Source organism: Branchiostoma lanceolatum, chromosome 17 (assembly GCF_035083965.1).
Source record: "Branchiostoma lanceolatum isolate klBraLanc5 chromosome 17, klBraLanc5.hap2, whole genome shotgun sequence".
Taxonomy (NCBI): Eukaryota; Metazoa; Chordata; class Leptocardii; order Amphioxiformes; family Branchiostomatidae; genus Branchiostoma; species Branchiostoma lanceolatum.
In genome coordinates this window covers 19,993,952-20,014,193 of record NC_089738.1, presented here as the reverse complement: position 1 = coordinate 20,014,193, position 20,242 = coordinate 19,993,952, and the positions used below count along the sequence as shown (strand labels likewise).

Genomic DNA, 20,242 nt, shown 5'->3' with positions numbered 1-20,242 from the left:
AGCAAAGTGTCAGTGTGTCTTCTGGACGCCCTACACTACAGGTCTCCTGGATGTTGTGCTGGTTCTGCAGAGACAAACAACGGGGAGTTTCATCGGGGTGATAAATCACTTGATAACAAAGTTAGGCTGTTACTATTAGCTAGCATGGTGTCAGGGCGTCTTATGGACGCCCTAAACTACAGGTCTCCTGGATGTTGTGCTGGTTCTGGGGAGAAAAACAAACGGGAGGTTTCATCTGGGTGATAAATCACTGGATAATAAGCCAGGCTGTTAGCTAGCATGGTGTCAGGGCGTCTTATGGACGCCCTACACTACAGGGTTGTGTCGCTGTCCTCCTAACCCAAAGGGTTATATAATACCTCCGAAAATAATACATCGGCTACTTATAGCGGTGAGAAGCAGTACTCCAGTCAGAAGCTCTGAAGAAGGTGTCTGACAGACATCGAAACGTCAGCAGGTGAGATCAATACCTGGTTGTGTACAAAGAATCTCCTATATCCAAGGGTTAATACCGTTATATTTAAAGAGACGACTTACCTCGTAAGCCTGTGTACTTGTAAGACGTCTTACCTCGTAAGCCTGTGTACTTGTAAGACGTCTTACCTCGTAAGCCTGTGTACTTGTGAGTAATCTTGCCAGCGGCAGACAGCAGGCTGGGAGTGTCTCCGTGAGGGGGGGGCCGGCGTGTGTCAGCGTGGGCTTCAGATAACTGAGGGGGGGTTAAGGACAGTAGGGGTGTACTACTCACTGATAGGTCTTCCACACTCATAAAAAGTTTGGAACCTTTCATACTAGGTAATACTATTTTGGATGAGTAAAGATTGAATAAAACACAAAAGTTACTCAAGCACCTGGATAGATTTTGTATGGAGTACACGTTTCAGACAGCATATGCTGTGTTTCATCAGTGATGGAGACTTTAATATGCCCCTGTCACTGATGAAAAGTAGCGGATGTTGTCTGAAACTTCTGACTGCATACAAACTCTATTCAGTTGTTAGGGTAACTTTGTATTGACTCCCAAGGCTGTGAGTGCCCATCTCTCCCAATGGTTGTCAAAAAGGATACCGAAGAGCCAGGCATATGGCATTCATCCATCCGTCCATCCGTCTGTTTGTCCATCCATCCATCCATCCATTCATTCATTCATCAACCAATCAATCAATCAATTTATCATTAATTAATCAATTGGTTCATCAACTAATTTATCAATGCATTCATTCATTCTTCATCCATCCATCAACCCATCCATCCTCCATCCATCCATCATCCATCCATCCATCCATCCATCCATCCATCCATCCATCCATCCATCCATCCATCCATCCATCCATCCATCCTCCATCCATCCATCCATCCATCTATCCTCCATCCATCCATCCATCCATCCATCCATGAGCCCACCCACCCACCCACCCACCCATCCATCCTCCATCCATCCATCCATCCATCCATCCATCCATCCATCCATCCACCCATCCATCCATCCATCCATCCATCCATCCATCCATCCTCCATCCATCCATCCATGAGCCCACCCACCCACCCATCCATCCATCCTCCATCCATCCATCCATCCATCCATCCATCCATCCATCCATCCATCCATCCATCCATCCATCGGATGATCCATCCATCGGATGATCCATCCATCCATCCATGTAGCAGAAGTCCAAGATGGCTGCCTCCATTGGATGATCCATCCATCCATTCATGTAGCAGAAGTCCAAGATGGCTGCCTCCATTGGATTTTGATCGAGCACTGAGGGTTCTGAATCCAACTCAATCCTCAGCGTGGACGGTCCATGGAGGCACGAAATAGCTTCAGCTTATGTTATAGATAACAGTTACAGTTCTTTTATGTTCCTTTTTACGTTTTGTATGCTTACTTGCAAGACAAGACTGGAACCCACCCACCATGCTATGCCCCCCTCCCACTCTCTATCTTATTTTATTATTATTACAAGCAGCAATGTGTGCTACGCAGACAACAATGAGGAGTCTCAACCTGCCGCAAAAGGGATTACACCTTGCCCATCTTAACATCTGTAGCTGGAGTAATAAGACTCATGATTTGAGAGAGCTACTTGACAACAACAACTTTCATGTTCTCGGACTCTCCGAAACACACTTGGATCCAAGCATCAGTGATCAGCAACTGGGAGCAGACGGCTGGACAGTTCACAGGAAAGACCGTAACAGGCACGGAGGTGGAGTGGCTTTTCTCATCCGGGAAGGACTGCCATGGAGGCAAAGAACTGACCTGGAAAAAGACAACATCGAAATGCTATGGATTGAGGTATGTCTACCACAGACAAAACCCTTACTGCTTGGCTGCATCTACAGACCGCCAAAGACAGGAATGCAGTACCTTAACGACATCCTCACATCTATTGATAGTGCTACTGATGCCAACACAGAAGTCTTTGTTATGGGAGACATGAACATAGATTGGTCAAACCAACTGTGTCCTATGAGGGAACACAAGTGGTGAAAACACCCACAAGAATTGGTGTAAACAAGAATAACCAACAAACTGCAACCTGCATTGACCTGATTTTTACAAACAGCAAAGACAGATGCTCACCAGCCAAATCTGCCCCTGTAGGCTTCTCAGACCACAATATAATTTACATTACAAGAAACACAAAAGTGCCCAAAGCACAGGCAAAGGTAGTACACCGACGGACTTACAGAAAGTTCAGCCCAGAAGATTACTTGACAGACATTGAAGTGGCTCCTTGGTACCTTGTACAGGACGAAGAAGACGTTGATGATGCCCTACATGTTTTCACAGTTATGTTCAATAACATAGCTGACCATCATGCTCCGATGATAAAGCGTACATCTAAGTCGAACCCAGTGGCATGGCTGGACGAAGAGCTCAGGGAACTGATGCAACTTCGGGATGATGCGAGGAGAGAATCCGTCGCTTCTGGTCTCCAGTCCGACACTGAGGTCTACAAGAAGCTCCGAAACGCAGCTGTGAAGCTCAACAGGAAGAAGAAGGCGGCATACTTTAAAGCAAAATTGGCAGAGAACAAAAACGACCCCAAAGCAATGTGGAAAACATTAAACGGCATCCTGGGAAAAGGTTCTAAAATCTCATCTGGTGTAGTTGAACAAGATGGCGTCTACCTTACGAAAGCAAAGGACATTGCTGAACATTTCAATACCTTTTTCCTGAACAAAGTCAACACCTTACGGCAACAAATGAATCTACAAACTGATGATACCTTACTTCACTTGATTGAAAGGAAGATCATGGCTGGTAAAGAAGACTGCAGTTTAGAACTTAAGCAAGTTGATATTGACGAAGTGTACAAACTCCTCCTGTCTCTTCCAGAAGGAAAATCAACAGGCCTAGATAACATGGATAACAAACTTCTGAGGCTTGCAGCGAAGCACGTTTCCATCCCTCTCTGTTACATCATCAACTTGTCTATGACTACCTCAGTCTATCCAAGGGAATGGAAGAAAGCCAAGGTCGTACCCATTCCAAAGTCAACGACAGCATCCTTCTGTGGTTCAAATAGCAGGCCAATCAGTCTTCTCTCTGCTACCAGCAAGATTATGGAGCGCATCGTCAGTAAACAAATCTCAGATTACTTTCAGCAGAACTCACTAATGTCCAGTCACCAACACGCGTACAGGAAAAACCATTCAACTTGCACTGCACTGCTGCACATGGTGGATGATTGGTATCGCAATATTGATCAGGGAAACTTGGTAGGTGCTATTTTCTTGGACTTTTCTGCTGCCTTTGACCTAGTCGACCACAGTTGTCTACTTCAGAAACTAGGATGCTATGGTTTCAGTGAATCCACAACAGAATGGATGGCAAGCTACCTGATAGGCAGGGAGCAATGTGTACACATCAATGGGACAAACTCTTCTTTTGTGGAGTTACCTTGCGGCGTTCCTCAAGGGAGCTGTTTAGGGCCCCTTCTTTTCACGATTTACACAAACGACCTGCCGCTTGCCACAACACAGGCCACAGCAGACATGTATGCTGACGACACCTCAGCCTACACCTGCGACCCTTCAATTGACACAATTTCATGTAAACTACAAAGAGAGGTGAGCAACATCTGCAACTGGGTTAAAACGAACAAGCTTTTCCTAAACAAAAACAAAACAAAATGTATGGTTTTTGGGAGTGTACCCAAACTGCTGGCAAGACCGACACTCAACCTAACTGTTGATGGCAAACGTATTGAACAAGTCCCGGAGGTAAAACTACTTGGTACAACTGTCGATGAACGTCTCACTTGGAATACTCACACGAGGACAACCTCAAAGAAAATGGCCAAGTCCCTTGGAATGATCAGAAGATGTGCTACATACATGGACCAGACAATCTTAAAAACGGTGATTGAATGCCTGACATTGACATACATGGACTACTGTAGCCCTGTCTGGTCATGCACCACAAAGAGAAATATCAAGTCCCTACAAATAGTGCAAAATAAGGCTTCACGTTTGCTTCAGTTGAAACCACTGTGGAAACCTGTACACACTAGACTATCATTGAACACTATGACTACTTTTAGAAGGATTGTCTTCACTAATGAACCTGAGTGTCTTGCGAGTAGACTGCTTTCTGTCAACAAGCAGCACACGCACAGAACACGATTTGCTTCAAAGCCAACTTTTAGACTAGACAAACCTAAGACAAATGCATTAAAGAAGACTTTTATGTACAGGGCTGTCGCAACGTGGAACCAGCTCCCGGTAGAGCTACAGACCACCCTTTCTGCTCGTACTTTTAAAGCCAGAATCTGTGAGCACTTGTTATAAAGTGTAGAACTGATTCATAAGTAAATGGCATTGTATCGCAAATGATTTTACTCAATTAAGGAAGGACCTCTAATTTTAAGTAGATTCCTGAATCAATTTCAATTAGATAGTTTTTTAAATGACATGTAATCAGCTATCTGTAATTAATGTAAATATTGAATGTTGTTATGTTGTTATCGTCAACGCATGTATTGTCATTTTGATGTTGTATTGTATGATGTTAAGAAGTCCAGGAAGACTAGTGGTGTGCCTTAGGGCACACCACTAATGGATTTTCTTCAATAAAGACAAATAAAGACATCCATCCATCCTCCATCCTCCATCCATCCTCCATCCATCCATCCATCCATCCATCCATCCATCCATCGGATGATCCACCCATCCATCCATCCATCCATCCATCCATCCATCCCATGAAAGGATACTTGTGGTCGAAGTTGTACCAGACTCTGAACAGCCAAGCCGACTCGTAGCGCATGCCTCTTCTTCTGGAGTCGATCTGAGCATCACCCTGGTGCACCATGGGAAAACAGACAAGTCAGAGGGGAACGTGGTAACTAGGACCATGGGAACAAAGATTTGTGAGCAGGGACATGGTACTTATGGATCTGGCCAAACATTTGACAAAAAAATGGCAAATACAATGTACAATGTCCCATCCTTTAACAGGCTCGCCAATGCTGTAATTTTATCACTAGAGTTTGGATTGAAAGAACCCAGATTTTTGGATTGGGGATGTAACATCCATATCTTTTAGACATTTGAAATGTCTTAAAAAATTGTTGAATGACGGAAAACACATACAAATTGCTACAATTCAGTTCTAGAAGTAACTCTTGATACAAGTAAAATGTGTACAATCATGTTTGTAGGAGCTGGTAGCTGGTAAAAGTATTTAAAACAAGATAGACAACTTCAACATAACTAAATTACATCAATAATATCTACAGGGAGTTACTTGCATTGTAGTGTGTCTAACTACATGTATCTACTGTTGATTCAAAAAAGGAAAAGGCTGTCAGACTTGCATACGTTTCTTGGGGCCAGTTTTCTTTTAGGTTACCTTCATCAGCCATCAGTCAAGTCAGCGACAAACCTCTCATCACTTTTCAACAACAATCTTCAATCAGCAACCAAAACAACATGCAATACCACAGCACCCCCTATCAGATGTAAACTGCACTGCAGCAAACCACAGGTGGAATGCCAGCTGCAATATGCAAGGCATGTTCATCAGGGTGGGATACATGCAGGATAAATGCCTCAGTCACACGTTTTCAGAAATCCTAATCAGATTTTGGCTGATGCAGCCATTTTGTGACCCAGAGTTGCCCTCTGAGAAACTGTTTTGGGCAAACTTTATTTCATATTTGAAATCTGGTTTTACATCTGGCCCTGTGATTGGTCATTTTTCCCTTGCCCTGCTGTCAATCATAAAATCTGGCCCTGTGATTGGTCATTTTTCCCTTGCCCTGCTGTCAATCATGACATCTAGCCCTGTGATTAGTCACTTTTCCCTTTCAAGCCACCTTTCCACACCCCGGGGGTCAGGGGGCAACCATCTGCTGCAGTTACCAGCAGAACCACAAGGTGGATCTGCTGTGAGGTCAGGTTGAAAACCGCCTCTTGGCCAGACATAAACAACAAGCCAAGGACCACGGCTCAAACAAACCCTCCAAAAAGGCAGCAAAAACAACTAATGAAAATAATAAAAAACTTTCATTCTCTCAAACTGGTTTCATAACCATTATCTAGTAATTAGTTCAAACTCATTTACTTCAAAACTATATGTAGTCTGCTGAATATCTGGCTACCGAAAACATGCAAGTTAGGTTGATATATCTCATGCTTCAGTTACAAAATAGTAAAAAAAAAAGAATAGAAAGTTAGTTTCACAAACTTTAACAGAATTCAGCAAAGGTTTCAGAAAATGCTACTGGGTTAGAAAATGAAAGAAAAATGAACTAAAAACAGCCCAAAAAATTATTAAAGATTGACTAGAAAAGTTGAAGCGCAGAAATGTTAGTTCAGAACTCTAAATTTTGTGCATGCAACTCAAATGCTGTGCAGTTTTGTCAGCTTCAGCAATACGTTTCGTGATGTCTTGAAGATGTCTTCAAAACGTCTTAAAGATGTCTTGAAAACGTCTTCAAGATGTCTTCAAAACGTCTTCAAGATGTCTTCAAAACGTCTTCAAGATGTCTTCAAAACGTCTTCAAGATGTCTTCAAAACGTCTTCAAGATGTCGTCTAAAAATCTTCAAGAAGTCTTCAAAACGTCTTTAAGATTTCTTCAAAACGTCTTCAAGATGACTTCTAAACGTCTTCAAGATGCAGTTAAGACGTCTTCAAGGAGCGGAGGGTTTGAGAAGTTCCGCTTACCTCATCTTCAAGATACGCACAGAGGTATCTGTACTCCACACCATCCCTGGAGGGGGGGTCCCCATCGCCCGAGGGGGGTGGAAGGAGCTTCGGACAAGGAAAAGGTGAACATAAATACAGGGTCTGTACAGGGGGGGTCTATAGCCTCCTGCGGGGGGGGTGCCTTGTGGAGGGGGGTGCTAGTGTGGGGGGAGTGGTGGAGGCACTGAGACATGGTGCATGTGCTCATTTCTTCATAACCTAAGTATTTATCCTTGCATGAAAGTTCCTGTGTGAGGAAAGTAACCGAGACGGGGGACGGTACAGGCTTCCTGTCACCTTTGACCTGTGCCCCTGGGTCAGGTCATATGTGCCAGTGGGTCATTCCAACTGAGGAAGACTGGAGAAACAGTCAGAACTTATATAATTAAAATCTATTTCCCTACAGCATTGGACCTGCAGTAGTCCCCATAAGACTTAATAACTGTACGCTGGCTGAAAAATGATAAAATTTATCCAAATAGGAATAATAATTTGCAAGGGGAGTTTGGCCATCCTGGGGTAACATTTACCTGCACACTTCAAGGAAAAATTTTAGCCTTACTGCAGGCTTACACTGCTGTCCAATTAGTTACCCTATTTTTGCTGAATTCTTCAATTCCATGACCCCTTCAGAAGGCCTGGTGTGTAGGTTATACCTACACTTCAGGTAACCAGATAGCCAGTCTATAAATACAGGCTGCCTTGAGACCACATTTATGTGAAGAAAACACTAATATTGTAAATCATAAAATAGTAGTGGTGGTTTTATGTTCACAGTTTCTGTGGTGAGAGCTTAAGCTCATCAAGCCATGAAGATGTGCTCTGTCTTACCCTGTGTGTTATGTTTAGCTGTAGTTGGGTCTATCCAAAGCTTCTGCATCCATATAGAAATATTCAACCTGACACTTGGAACCAGAAAGTGTAAAATTCTCATAGCCTTTGAGGCCTTAGGAATAGTGTCTTGTTAAATTCCACTGTGTCTTTGGCCATTAGCCCATTCCTCCTTCCACTGCCTTTTACCTCCCCAACTGAAGTCAGGTACCCATTTTTACACCTGGGTGGAGTGAGGAAAGCCGGTAAAGCCTTTCCCAAGGACACAGTGTCCAGCCAGGAATTGACCTCTTGACCTCGTGTCCGCTAGCCTAACTGCTCGACGTACGTTACATGGCACCCCTAATTAACCTGTCCTGTACACCCTGAGGGAAACTACCAGTGCACCTTACAACATTTTACACCCCGTGTCCCCACCACGTTTCTCCTGACCACAGTGCAACCAAGTGTCAGTGCCACCACCAGTGTACCCACCACACGTACCAGGGGACAGTGGAGCACCCCCCTAAACCCAGGGGGTACGACAGAGGGAGGGGGGGTCTGAGTTAGAAAAGCAGAAGAGTTGAGTCTTGCCTGAGGTGTAGAGACTACCACCGCGCTATCCTTACGGCTCCCGCCGGCCCCCGAGTGCATGCTGCCATCCATAGAGTGCTTCAGGTGGGACACACACAGTCATGAGCAGTCAGGCACAGTCAGTAACAGTCAGTAATGGTTAGTAACAGGCAGTAACAGTAAGTAATAGTTAGTAACAGGCAGTAACAGTAAGTTATGGTTAGTAACAGGTAGTAACAGTTGTCTACCATGTTGACTTGATTATATAGATGACATCCGCGTGCGCATCAATTTTCGTCCATTTCCAAAAATCAAAAAACGTTTTCAACTATACTGTAAATTGCACAAAGCAGCTGCAAAATGACGAAAATTCTATTTTAAAAAAATTGGAAAACGATAGTGATGTCGTAGCATGTCAAAATCAGTTCCAAATTCGAAGAAGATGTGAAGAAGTGAAAATGAAGATTCTATTATTTGCTAAACCATACTCTGCGTTAGATATTTTTTTAATCGTTCTGACCTTGTACATTTCATAATCAAGACAACTTTCTTTTTGCCAAACTTTTTTTTATTCGCACGCTCGCATCAGTTTTGGGGTTCCCAGAGAATATCATCCATATATAATCAAACGAACAGGCGACATGTAGTAACAACCGTGAATAGTTTCATCAGGTAGGTAAGTCTCTGAATAAAACAACTCTTTGTTCACAGCCAAGTGTTTTCTTATTTATCCTAGATTTCGGTGACTGCCTGTCAGGGCAATTCTGACTGGTTCACATTGCACTGCAGCACAGGCGTCGATGCTTACAAGACTGCCCTGAGGAAGTTAAAACATTGGTTGAATAAAACACTTGGTTGTGCACAAAGAGCCTTTCCATTCAGGTTAGTAATAGGTTAGTAATAGCTGGTAACAGTTCATTAGTTAGTAATAGTTAATAACAAACATGCAACAGAAATATATACTCACAGACTGGGACATGGGGAAAGATATTTCAGAAGTTTTTTTGACAATCATAAGAAAAGGGGAAAAACTTCTATTGTGAGTCAGTGAATGAATTTTGGAAAGTAGGTTTTAAAATTTCATGTTGGATGCCTAGCATGTTAGTTAGTCATGTACAATACCAGGGGTGGTAGAAATTCATGTTTCATTTTAAAAAAGGGATCTGAGAGAATGTGTTTTCTCTTGTACTGTGCCTACCTTCATCATTCTGTCAAAACAGTTGACTTTTGAATTTTATTTGAAATTTCAGTTTCTAAGTATCATTATTAACAGTGAGCCATATAGAATACAACACAGGGTATTCCGTATCACCCGAGGTTCAATGCGAAATGCACCTGGTTCAGAAGTTGGTTTCCTCAAACAAAACATTTTTGACGACCGAATCCAGTATTTGAATTTTCGATAGCGGCACACTCCGCGCACTTGAGATGCATTCTGAATAATCTATGGAAGCCCGTGTGATAACCCAAAGTCGTCGCCCAGTCCGGAACACCCGTAACGAACGTTTCTGCTGCCCAAGTATGACATAAATCGGTTTCCATCTACATTTGATACACTCCAGTTAGGAAAATGGTACAAAGACTTTTAGTGCTTAAAACAAGCACATCACCGTAAAGGAAGAACTTTCCAACCATGTCCCAGTCTGCCCGGATGGTTAACAGCTGACATCACCGTAAAAGTTGTTAGTCGGTTCTCAAAGAAACAAAAAGAGCCCAGGAAAAGATGAAGAAACGAAACATGTATGTGTGAAGGGCATGACCATGTGATGACTGGAACTGTAAGAACTACAGTGAACACTACAGACACTACTTCTAGATCAGGGCTCGAAATCCTAGCGGCATAAAATCATGCACTTTTGTGCTTTCAAAATTGGTGCTGTGCACCTCATTTTGGACTGGGGGTGCACCAGGGCACCTAGATTTTCATGTAGGGTTACATAGTATACGTAAAAGTATTTATGTACAATAGTATGAAGCATATTCTTAACATTTTAGTGTCAGAAAAGTAATACAACCTTTGTAATATATATTGTTCAAAAGTTGTGAAGTTGGCCAAAGGATTTCAGAATCAAGTTATGAACAGAGCCAGTAAGGTCTAGCCTCTACCAGGCTCCGCGGATCACTGGGAAAATAGTAGAAATTGGCCAAATAGAGTGAATTGTATGAAGGGAGTCGGCTACAGAGAGAGGGTCCAGTCTGCCATCCTAGGAGCCTTCAAGTGAAACCCTGGCAAATATTCTCCCTATAGCCGGCGTAGTTAGTCTGGTAGAGACTAGTAAGGTCTGTAGAAAGGCTTTGCTGACATTCTAATTTATTTCATGTTGTGCACCAATTCTTTTCTGTGCTGCTATATTTTCAGGTTGGGTACACCAGTGCACATATTCCTAAGCCAGAATTTCGAGCCCTGACTTCTGTGGGAAACCGAAATGGTGAAGTATGGACTGTTATCGGTGGAAACAAAATGAGAGGTGAAAAAAGTAGATTACAAAATCTTACAAAACAATGATCATACTACACCATTACACAATACATTAAATATACATTATACAGTAATATCAATGTTATATTATAATATCAACAAACTAGTCTCAATATCGTGAACCATTGCATGTATGCATTAAAAGTACTGGTTTTGCCTTCCACTAGAGAAACCTTACATGAATATGTACTTAAAGTCAGCATTAGCGTCTTAACTAGTAAGAAACATGGAAGACTGTGATGGAAGACATGATTGGAAGACATTGTGGATTTAGTCAACACATGTCCCTAGATTTAGTTCCAATGTCTAAATCGAAAGAATTCTCGAGTAAGAAAAAAAATTGCGGTGTTTTGCTGGAAATCTTGGCTTGTAAGGTTAGATGAGTGTTTATTGAGGGGCTGTGAGTGTTTGTGACTCACCGTGTCGACCGCCTCGAAGGGTTGGGTCATTTCCTGGTCCTCGTCTACTCCAACTCTGGGGAACACATGAGGGGCATGTCAGCTTCTTACAAATAAACAAACAAATAAACACAAACATCTCCCGGTCCTCGTCTACTCCAACTCTGGGGAACACATGAGGGGCATGTCAGCTTCTTACAAATAAAGAAACAAATAAACACAAACATCTCCTGGTCCTCGTCTACTCCAACTCTGGGGAGGCCAAAATGATCAGTACATCTCCTCATCAGTGGGACAAGAGCAGTAAAATTCTCAAGTCATTTTCTTCGTACAAACTAACAAAGCAACACTATAGTCAGAGGTAACTCGGTAACTCAACGTTACCATGGAGATAGGGTGAGAAGTAAATAGCTATAGACAAGCCACGGTTGCCATGGAGACCAGGCCAGCCTCTCCGCACCTGATTTTGAGCCAGGTCAGCATCTGCAGCGTCAGGCTGCCGCAAAACAGCACCGTAACCATGACGATGATCAGCGAGGTCGTGAACATCAGCTGTCTCGCCTCCGAAGATGTGCTGCGGATCGCCAGCGCGAACGCCACCGCCCCTCGTAACCCTGGCAACAATGGAACGCAGGTTACTATGGCAATGACAGAACACAGGTTACCATGACAACAACAGAACACAGATTACCATGGCAACAGCAGAACATAGGTTACCATGGCAACTGTTACTACTATAACTGCTGTCACTGGTGCAGAATAACATTCACACACTGATACTGCTGTCCCTGGTGCTGAATGCCATTCACACTGACACTTTTGTCCCTGGTGCTGAATGACATTCACTCTGACACTGCTGTCCCTGGTGCTGAATGACATTCACACTGACACTGCTGTCCCTGGTGCTGAATGACATTCACACTGACACTGCTGTCCCTGGTGCTGAATGACATTCACACTGACACTGCTGTCCCTGGTGCTGTCCCTGGTGCTGAATGACATTCACACTGAGACTGCTGTCCCTGGTGCTGAATAACATTCACACTGACACTGTTGTCCCTGGTGCTGAATGACATTCACACTGACACTGCTGTCCCTGGTGCTGAATGACATTCACACTGACACTGCTGTCCCTGGTGCTGTCCCTGGTGCTGAATGACATTCACACTGACACTGCTGTCCCTGGTGCTGAATAACATTCACACTGACACTGTTGTCCCTGGTGCTGAATGACATTCACACTGACACTGCTGTCCCTGGTGCTGAATGACATTCACACTGACACTGCTGTCCCTGGTGCTGTCCCTGGTGCTGAATGACATTCACACTGACACTGCTGTCCCTGGTGCTGAATAACATTCACACTCACACTTCTGTCCCTGGTGCTGAATAACATTCACACTGACACTGTTGTCCATGGTGCTGAATGACATTCACACTGACACTGCTGTCCCTTATGCTGATGACATTCACACTGACACTGCTGTCCCTTATGCTGAATGACATTCACACTGACACTGCTGTCCCTGGTGCTGAATGACATTCACACTGACACTGCTGTCCCTGGTGCTGTCCCTGGTGCTGAATGACATTCACACTGACACTGCTGTCCCTGGTGCTGAATAACATTCACACTCACACTGCTGTCCCTGGTGCTGAATGACATTCACACTGGCACTGCTGTCCCTGGTGCTAAATGACATTCACACTGGCACTGCTGTCCCTGGTGCTGAATGACATTCACACTGACACTGCTGTCCCTGGTGCTGAATGACATTCACACTGACACTGCTGTCCCTGGTGCTGAATGACATTTACACTGACACTGCTGTCCCTGGTGCTGAACTACATTCACACTGACATTGCTGTCCCTGGTGCTGAATGACATTCACACTGACACTGCTGTCCCTGGTGCTGAATGACATTCACACTCACACTGCTGTCCCCAGTGATGTATGACATTCACACTCACACAGCTGTCCCTGGTGCTGAATGAAATTCACACTGACACTGCTGTCCCTGGTGCTGAATGACATTCACACTGACATGTGCTTAATTCACACCAACCTGAAAACATCATCATGTTCTGGAAGTTGAAGTTGATTTTCTGATGTCGCCCAAGATTTAGCAGTAGGGTCAAAGGGTAAATATTACACATCCTGCCCAGACCAATGGCAAGCTGGGGCAAAGGTCAAGGAACATACCACTTGTGTTGTGGGGGGAGACAACATTACACACATTTGTACTATGAAGTTTTTACTCATTTCATGGAATTCGACAGAAATGCCTCCTTATGTTCTTAGAATATTGAATGTACATAAAATATTGAATATCCATAGAATACTGAATGTATTAAGAGTATTGTTACCAATTGTTATTCTAGCCATGTCAAAACCTCAGTTCTCATTTCCTGCAACTTCAGCTTTACATCTTGTCTGCAATTAATGGCATCTTGAGTTTTGATCAAAATTATAGACTTAATTGTGGAAATATTGGAAGAAAAAACCCAACTTTGGAAATCAACAGGATGTAGCTGGGATTAGAACAGGATGGAGGAGCGCCACTGTTCCATTTTTTAGGGAGACCCCTTCAATTATCATTGATTGAATCCATGAGTCTCTTGCTCGCTGGAAGGATATGAAAGCGGCTGAGATGAACCAATTTAGTCAATAAATATTTAATCAATCCATCAATCAATCACTTAATTGATCGCTGTAAGGATACAAAAGCTGCAGAAATGAAGAAATTTAGTCAATAATTAATCAATCAATCAATAAATCAATAGATTGATCACTGCAAGGATACGAAAGCTGTTAAAGAGCAAGGCTGGACTATAAAACCACCCAATAAATTCAGCTAACGTAAACTCCCAGACTTCAGTCTGCTTCTGAATGCCGTGGTGTTCACATCAGTGAAGGGGCTCGCTGGCTAAGACAATTTATCAAGTATTGAAGTTACTTCAGCACATGCTTGAAATCATAAAGTGTATAATAGGAATCAAAGTATAGTTGCACATAAACAAGTCAGCTTTGTAGTACCAAGAATATGAAGCAATCACAACACTGGCCTGCCATGCTCACTGGTATACTGGTAGTATACAAATTACATTTCTACAGAGCTCCTGAGTCTATACTGGTTTCTTAGACTACCAAGTAGTTACCACAATTGTATAAGCCATACTTCTAGACCCACGGCTATCAAAGCTAATTCAGCTCTAAGGAAAATATAGATACAATTCCAACTTTAAAGGGGTTGCTTTGACAGTTGAAAACACAATGTTACTGTGATTTTCGGAAAGTTGCCTAGCAAAATTACGTATTGTAATGATTACGTAGCTTTGTTACACCTACATGTATATGGGTTATTTTGTTGGTCTGACAATGTTTTCTTCAAAAACTAGTGAGAGAAATACAGGATTTTTCAAACCTTGAGACGTCAGTTAATATGCAAATGATTTCCTGTCGTCTGCTCTGATCCGATTCTATTGTTCTTTGAGTCAGACGGGTAGAGATCCCCTACAGAAGATAATCCATTTATGATGTTGGGATGAGGGTTGGAGTCAATTTAGCTACTAACTCCCTGACAGAAGATAGCTTTTATAGGAGGAGAACCCTGGGTCCTGCTTTCTTGTCCTTTAAAATGAAACAATTTAGCCAATAACCAATCAATCAATCAATCAATCAATCAATCGCTGTAAGGATACGAAAGCGGCGGAGATGAACCCGCCCTTCCACTGGTGGTGCTGGAAGGTGAAGACGGACACGCCCATGTAGGAGAAGATGAAGTTCTCCGCAAGGAAGTTAAGCAGCTCGAACAGCTGCTTGGTGCGCGCCTTGGACTCCTCGGAGAGGTTGTTGTACGTGTAGTGGGCCTGGGTGATGCCGCAGAACAGAACAGCCACTATGCCTGCAGAGGGGGGAATCAGGGGGTGATGTCAGTGAACAGAACAGCCACAATGCCTGCAGAGGGGGGAAATCAGGGGTGATGTCAATGAACAGAACAGCCACGATGCCTGCAGAGGGGGGAAATCAGGGGGTGATGTCAGTGAACAGAACAGCAACAATGCCTGCAGAGGAGGGAAATAAGGGGGTGATGTCAGTGAACAGAACAGCCACGATGCCTGCAGAGGGGATAGAATCAGGGTAATAGTGCAAAATGTAACAGCCATAATGCCTGAAGAGGGGGTAAAATTGGGGACGATGCTGCAGAATAGAACAGCCTTGCTATACACATACTGACTTCATCTTTTGGACGCTTTGGAGCTGTAAGACATCAGAAAGAAAATGCAGGTCTCCAGAAGGAGGTGTTCTCCCCCAAGACCCCCCTGCAACACCCCCCCCCCCCTGCAACACCCCACTACTCACCCGTCATGCTGAGAGCTTCTGCCATGAAAAAGGTGTTGTAAGACATCACGAGGAACATACACATCTCCAGTCTCCCCCAAGACTCCCCCTGCACCCCTCCCCCTACTCTGCCATGAGGAAAGTACTGTACGACATCAGGAAAAACATACAAGTCTCCCCCCCCTGCACCCCTCCCCCCTACTCATCCCCCCTACTCACCCGTCATGCCGAGTGCCTCTGCCATGAGGAAAGTGCTGTACGACATCAGGAAAATCATACAAGTCTCCCCCCCAAGACCCCCTCCCCCCTTGCAGCACCCCCCTACTCACCGGTCATGCCGAGTGCCTCTGCCATGAGGAAGGTGCTGTAGGACATCAGGAAGAACATGCACGTCTCCAGAAGGTGTTCTCCCCCAAGACCCCCCTGCACCCCTCCCCCCTACTCATCCCCCCTACTCACCCGTCATGCCGAGTGCCTCTGCCATGAGGAAAGTACTATACGACATCAGGAAAAACATACAAGTCTCCCCCAAGACCCCCTTGCAGCACCCCCCTACTCACCGGTCATGCCAAGTGCCTCTGCCATGAGGAAAGTACTGTAGGACATCAGGAAAAACATGCACGTCTCCAGAAGGTGTTCTCCCCCAAGACCCCCTTGCAGCACCCCCCTACTCACCGGTCATGCCAAGTGCCTCTGCCATGAGGAAAGTACTGTAAGACATCACGAGGAACATACACATCTCCAGTCTCCCCCAAGACCCCCCTGCAACAACCCCCCACTGCAACACCCCCCTACTCACCCGTCATGCCAAGTGCTTCTGCCATGAGGAAAGTACTGTACGACATCAGGAAAAACATACAAGTCTCCCCCAAGACCCCCTTGCAGCACCCCCCTACTTACCCGTCATGCCAAGTGCTTCTGCCATGAGGAAAGTACTGTACGACATCAGGAAAAACATACAAGTCTCCCCCAAGACCCCCTTGCAGCACCCCCCTACTTACCCGTCATGCCAAGTGCCTCTGCCATGAGGAAAGTGCTGTAGGACATCAGGAAGAACATGCAGGTCTCCAGAAGGGGGTGTTCTCCCCCAAGACCCCCCTGCAACAACCCCCCACTGCAGCACCCCCCTACTTACCCGTCATGCCAAGTGCTTCTGCCATGAGGAAAGTACTGTACGACATCAGGAAAAACATGCACGTCTCCAGGAGGGGGTGTTCTCTGATCTTGGTGAATTTGGTGAGGTGGTCGGGAGTTAAGGAGAATGCACAGAAGTGAACAGAGCCACAAACCTCTGCACAGGTGTTTTTTACTAGCCTTCAGTTAAATGGACCAATAGAGCATTTCAAAGCGACCAACAGAACTATATCTGTGTGGAACTTTCTTGTGGTCGCTTTCACGACACAAAAGGTCGACAAACATCTTCCACATTTAACCTCATGTTGCTTGATGCTCCTCTATCTCACATAACACAACTGTGAATACACAAACAAACAGACAGACCAAAAAAATACCTCCCAGTTAAATAGTAGCATCTTCCATTGACCCTATGACCTGGACTGTCATGTCTGATTAACGACCAGTTCCGCCACCTCTGACCTCTACATCCTGCCAGTCCGGCAAATCTGACCACTCACTTCCTGCCTCCCTACTGACAGTGTGTTCAAATAACTACAGACACCAACTTTCACACACACGCACTGAAAGCAAAGACTAGTACAGAAACAAACAAAGAAACATCCATGAGAAGGATATGACGGCAGTGAAACAGCCCATGACGGCCCCGATGCCGAAGGATCCGGCGAAGATCCCCAGGAAGTTTCCGAAGGCCTTCAGGAAGGCGATGCCGTCGAACGCCTTGGTCGTCTTCCCGTAGCCCTCCACCGTTCTGTTCAGAACATGGGAGAAAGACAGAAAATGTTTGTCACTTGTCATAAGGAGAGGGACAGACATGTACATTTTTAATTCTCCTTTCTGCTTTATAACAAGGGAAAAAGACCGAAAATGTTGCTGCCCTTTTTCCACTGGTCATAATGAGAGAGATAGGGATGCCAGGCAGCTTTCCGCCGATCTGCTATAGAACACGAGATAAAGAATCAAAGGTATCGTTGTTCTGTTTCGTTGTTGTGTGATACAGGTACATAATCATTAACTCATAACGTCACAGCAGCAGTGAATTACTCATCTCTTGACAAAGAACTGGAGTAGGACAGTCAAAAACATGTTTCTGGGGTTGGAAACAGTCAAGTTCATGTCTAACCAGGGATGTCTGCAGGGATGTTCCAGGACGGAAATTTGCTTGAAGAAATTCATCAGTCACGTGTAATATTAGCAGCTACAAGAATATTCCTCAAACAGTGACTTAAAAGGAAAGGTAGCGAAATACGCATGAACTAAAAACTCAGCCAGCATGAACTACATGTAAAAACAAAACACAGAGTCACTAACAGCCCAATCCCGGACATCATAGAGATGATATAGATCTAGAGTCATGTAATTCCGACAGGAAGTTAAAAGAGGCAGTCCACATCCAGTTGGAACGTGCTGGGATGAACTGTACCGGAGGTTGGGAGCTGCCCAAGTCCTACTTACCCCTACTCCGCAAGGAGGCGGGACGATCTTCACAAGTCTCGGCCTAGTCTCATGTTCTCGCGAGACTAGGTCACTCCGTGAACAAGACGTACAGAAGACGTCGAAAACTTGGAGGTTCGTATTTCGCTAGTTTTCCTTTTAAGTCACTGTTTGAGGAATATTCTTGTAACAGGAATTTGCTTGTTGGGACGGGAAAAAAAATTCCCGGTCACTTAAAAAATCTGAACTTTATGACATGAAATCGGTGGCAATGTATTTTTGTTAACTTAAAATTACAGATATAACAACGAAAATCAACAACATGGGCTCCCAAACAATGAGTAGGACGGAAAAAAAAGCTGGAGACAACCCCGGTCTAGTCTAAACACTTTCGGGAAGTATCGTGACATGTGGTCGTACTTACGAGGACAGTATGATGGCGACGGCGTCGTTCATGACACTCTCCCCGAACACGAGGGCGTACAGGTCCACGTCAACGTGCATGTCGTGGAAAATGGCCAGCACCGTCACTGTAACACAGGAGAACTCGTTAACAACAATAATTACTAATTAATCATCAATAGTTCCATGTCTTTAATGATAGGTGGGTTTTGTGCATGTCGTGGAAAATGGCCAGCACCGTCACTGCAACACATGAGCAATAACTCATTAACTATAACTAAATAAATAAATAACTTTATTGCAAGTTCGTGCCCAAAGGCTAATTGCAGACAAACAAGTACATGGAAATACATGGGAATCGACATAGTTATCTAGTCTACTGTGAAAGTTCTAAGTTAACTAAGGTTGACTACGGTTGGGTTTGACTTCTTTTTTGAAGGCACTAGAAAATGAAGAGACCCACGTTTTGTATCGTAAGTGGGTTTGTTGATTTTAGTAGTGATATGACAACACGCTCTAATAAATTGAAAATAGCCAGCACCGTCACTGGAACACACAAGAAGTCATTGATATGGTTGTGTACATAAAAAACTGTACTAAATTGATTTACCAACCTGAAGAAACTATCTACAGACTACGGATGATCTTGAACAGATTTTGCTCAAATAAACTCGAATAACCAGTTGAGGTTATTTCTACACTGGTTGAGACACAGAAGACATGTACAGATGCTATGTACAGTATCTACAGGACTGGTTCATATTTTTTCAGTGAGCTACAAACTATTCAATATTTAGCTGTTGCCGTTTTCAGCTCTGATTTGTTGCATATCATGTGACATTGACCGACCAATCACAGACGACTCACCGGGGTCAGTGGCCGAGATGACCGCGCCAAAGAAGAGGCAGTCGACGAATGAGAAATCTATATCTGCAGCTGCACCAATCAGCACGAAGGCATACATCACAGACCTGGGAGGGGAGAATTTACATGTTGATCATTCATATCACACTACAGGTACTTTACTATTGGTAGATTCATAGCATAACTAATAATATGTAGAATTTACATTAGCAAGCCAGGGTAGACATACATTCGTTAAAAAAACTCAGGAAAAGTATTGTTGTTTTTTCCCTAACTATTCCACTATTTTGTCACCATCACACCCAGGGAATATTTCCTATGCACAACATGTTCTCCATAATCACACCCACGATAAGAAGTGCCATGCCCATATTAGGTAGCCACTGCCCCTGGGGGCTTCTGGGATGTGTTCCAGGAATTGATGATGTTCTGCAGTGCAGCAGGCTTAATGCGCTGATGCCGGGAAACATGCCAGGAAGTCAGCTTAGTGGGAGGGGGGGGCGAGGATTCCGGGAAACATGCATGCCAGGAAACATACAGCTTAGTGGGAGGGGGGGCGAGGATTCCAGGAAACATGCATGCCAGGAAACATACAGCTTAGTG

The 20,242-nt window shown here is 44.2% G+C and overlaps 1 protein-coding gene across 1 annotated transcript in view; it reads right to left on the bottom strand.

Moving 5' to 3' along the window:
* Nucleotides 1-20,242, bottom strand: part of LOC136423572 (sodium/hydrogen exchanger 6-like) — a 28,294-nt gene that overhangs the window by 2,613 nt on the left and 5,439 nt on the right. Inside the window, exons 5-14 of the mRNA XM_066411795.1 lie at nt 19,643-19,746; nt 18,798-18,903; nt 17,558-17,690; nt 16,941-17,046; nt 15,166-15,368; nt 13,530-13,641; nt 11,923-12,076; nt 11,684-11,714; nt 5,226-5,311; nt 604-709 (exon numbers count right to left, since the gene is read on the bottom strand). Of these exons, the coding sequence (XP_066267892.1) occupies nt 604-709; nt 5,226-5,311; nt 11,684-11,714; nt 11,923-12,076; nt 13,530-13,641; nt 15,166-15,368; nt 16,941-17,046; nt 17,558-17,690; nt 18,798-18,903; nt 19,643-19,746 (1,141 nt within the window). The remainder of the gene's footprint in view (nt 1-603; nt 710-5,225; nt 5,312-11,683; nt 11,715-11,922; nt 12,077-13,529; nt 13,642-15,165; nt 15,369-16,940; nt 17,047-17,557; nt 17,691-18,797; nt 18,904-19,642; nt 19,747-20,242) is intronic.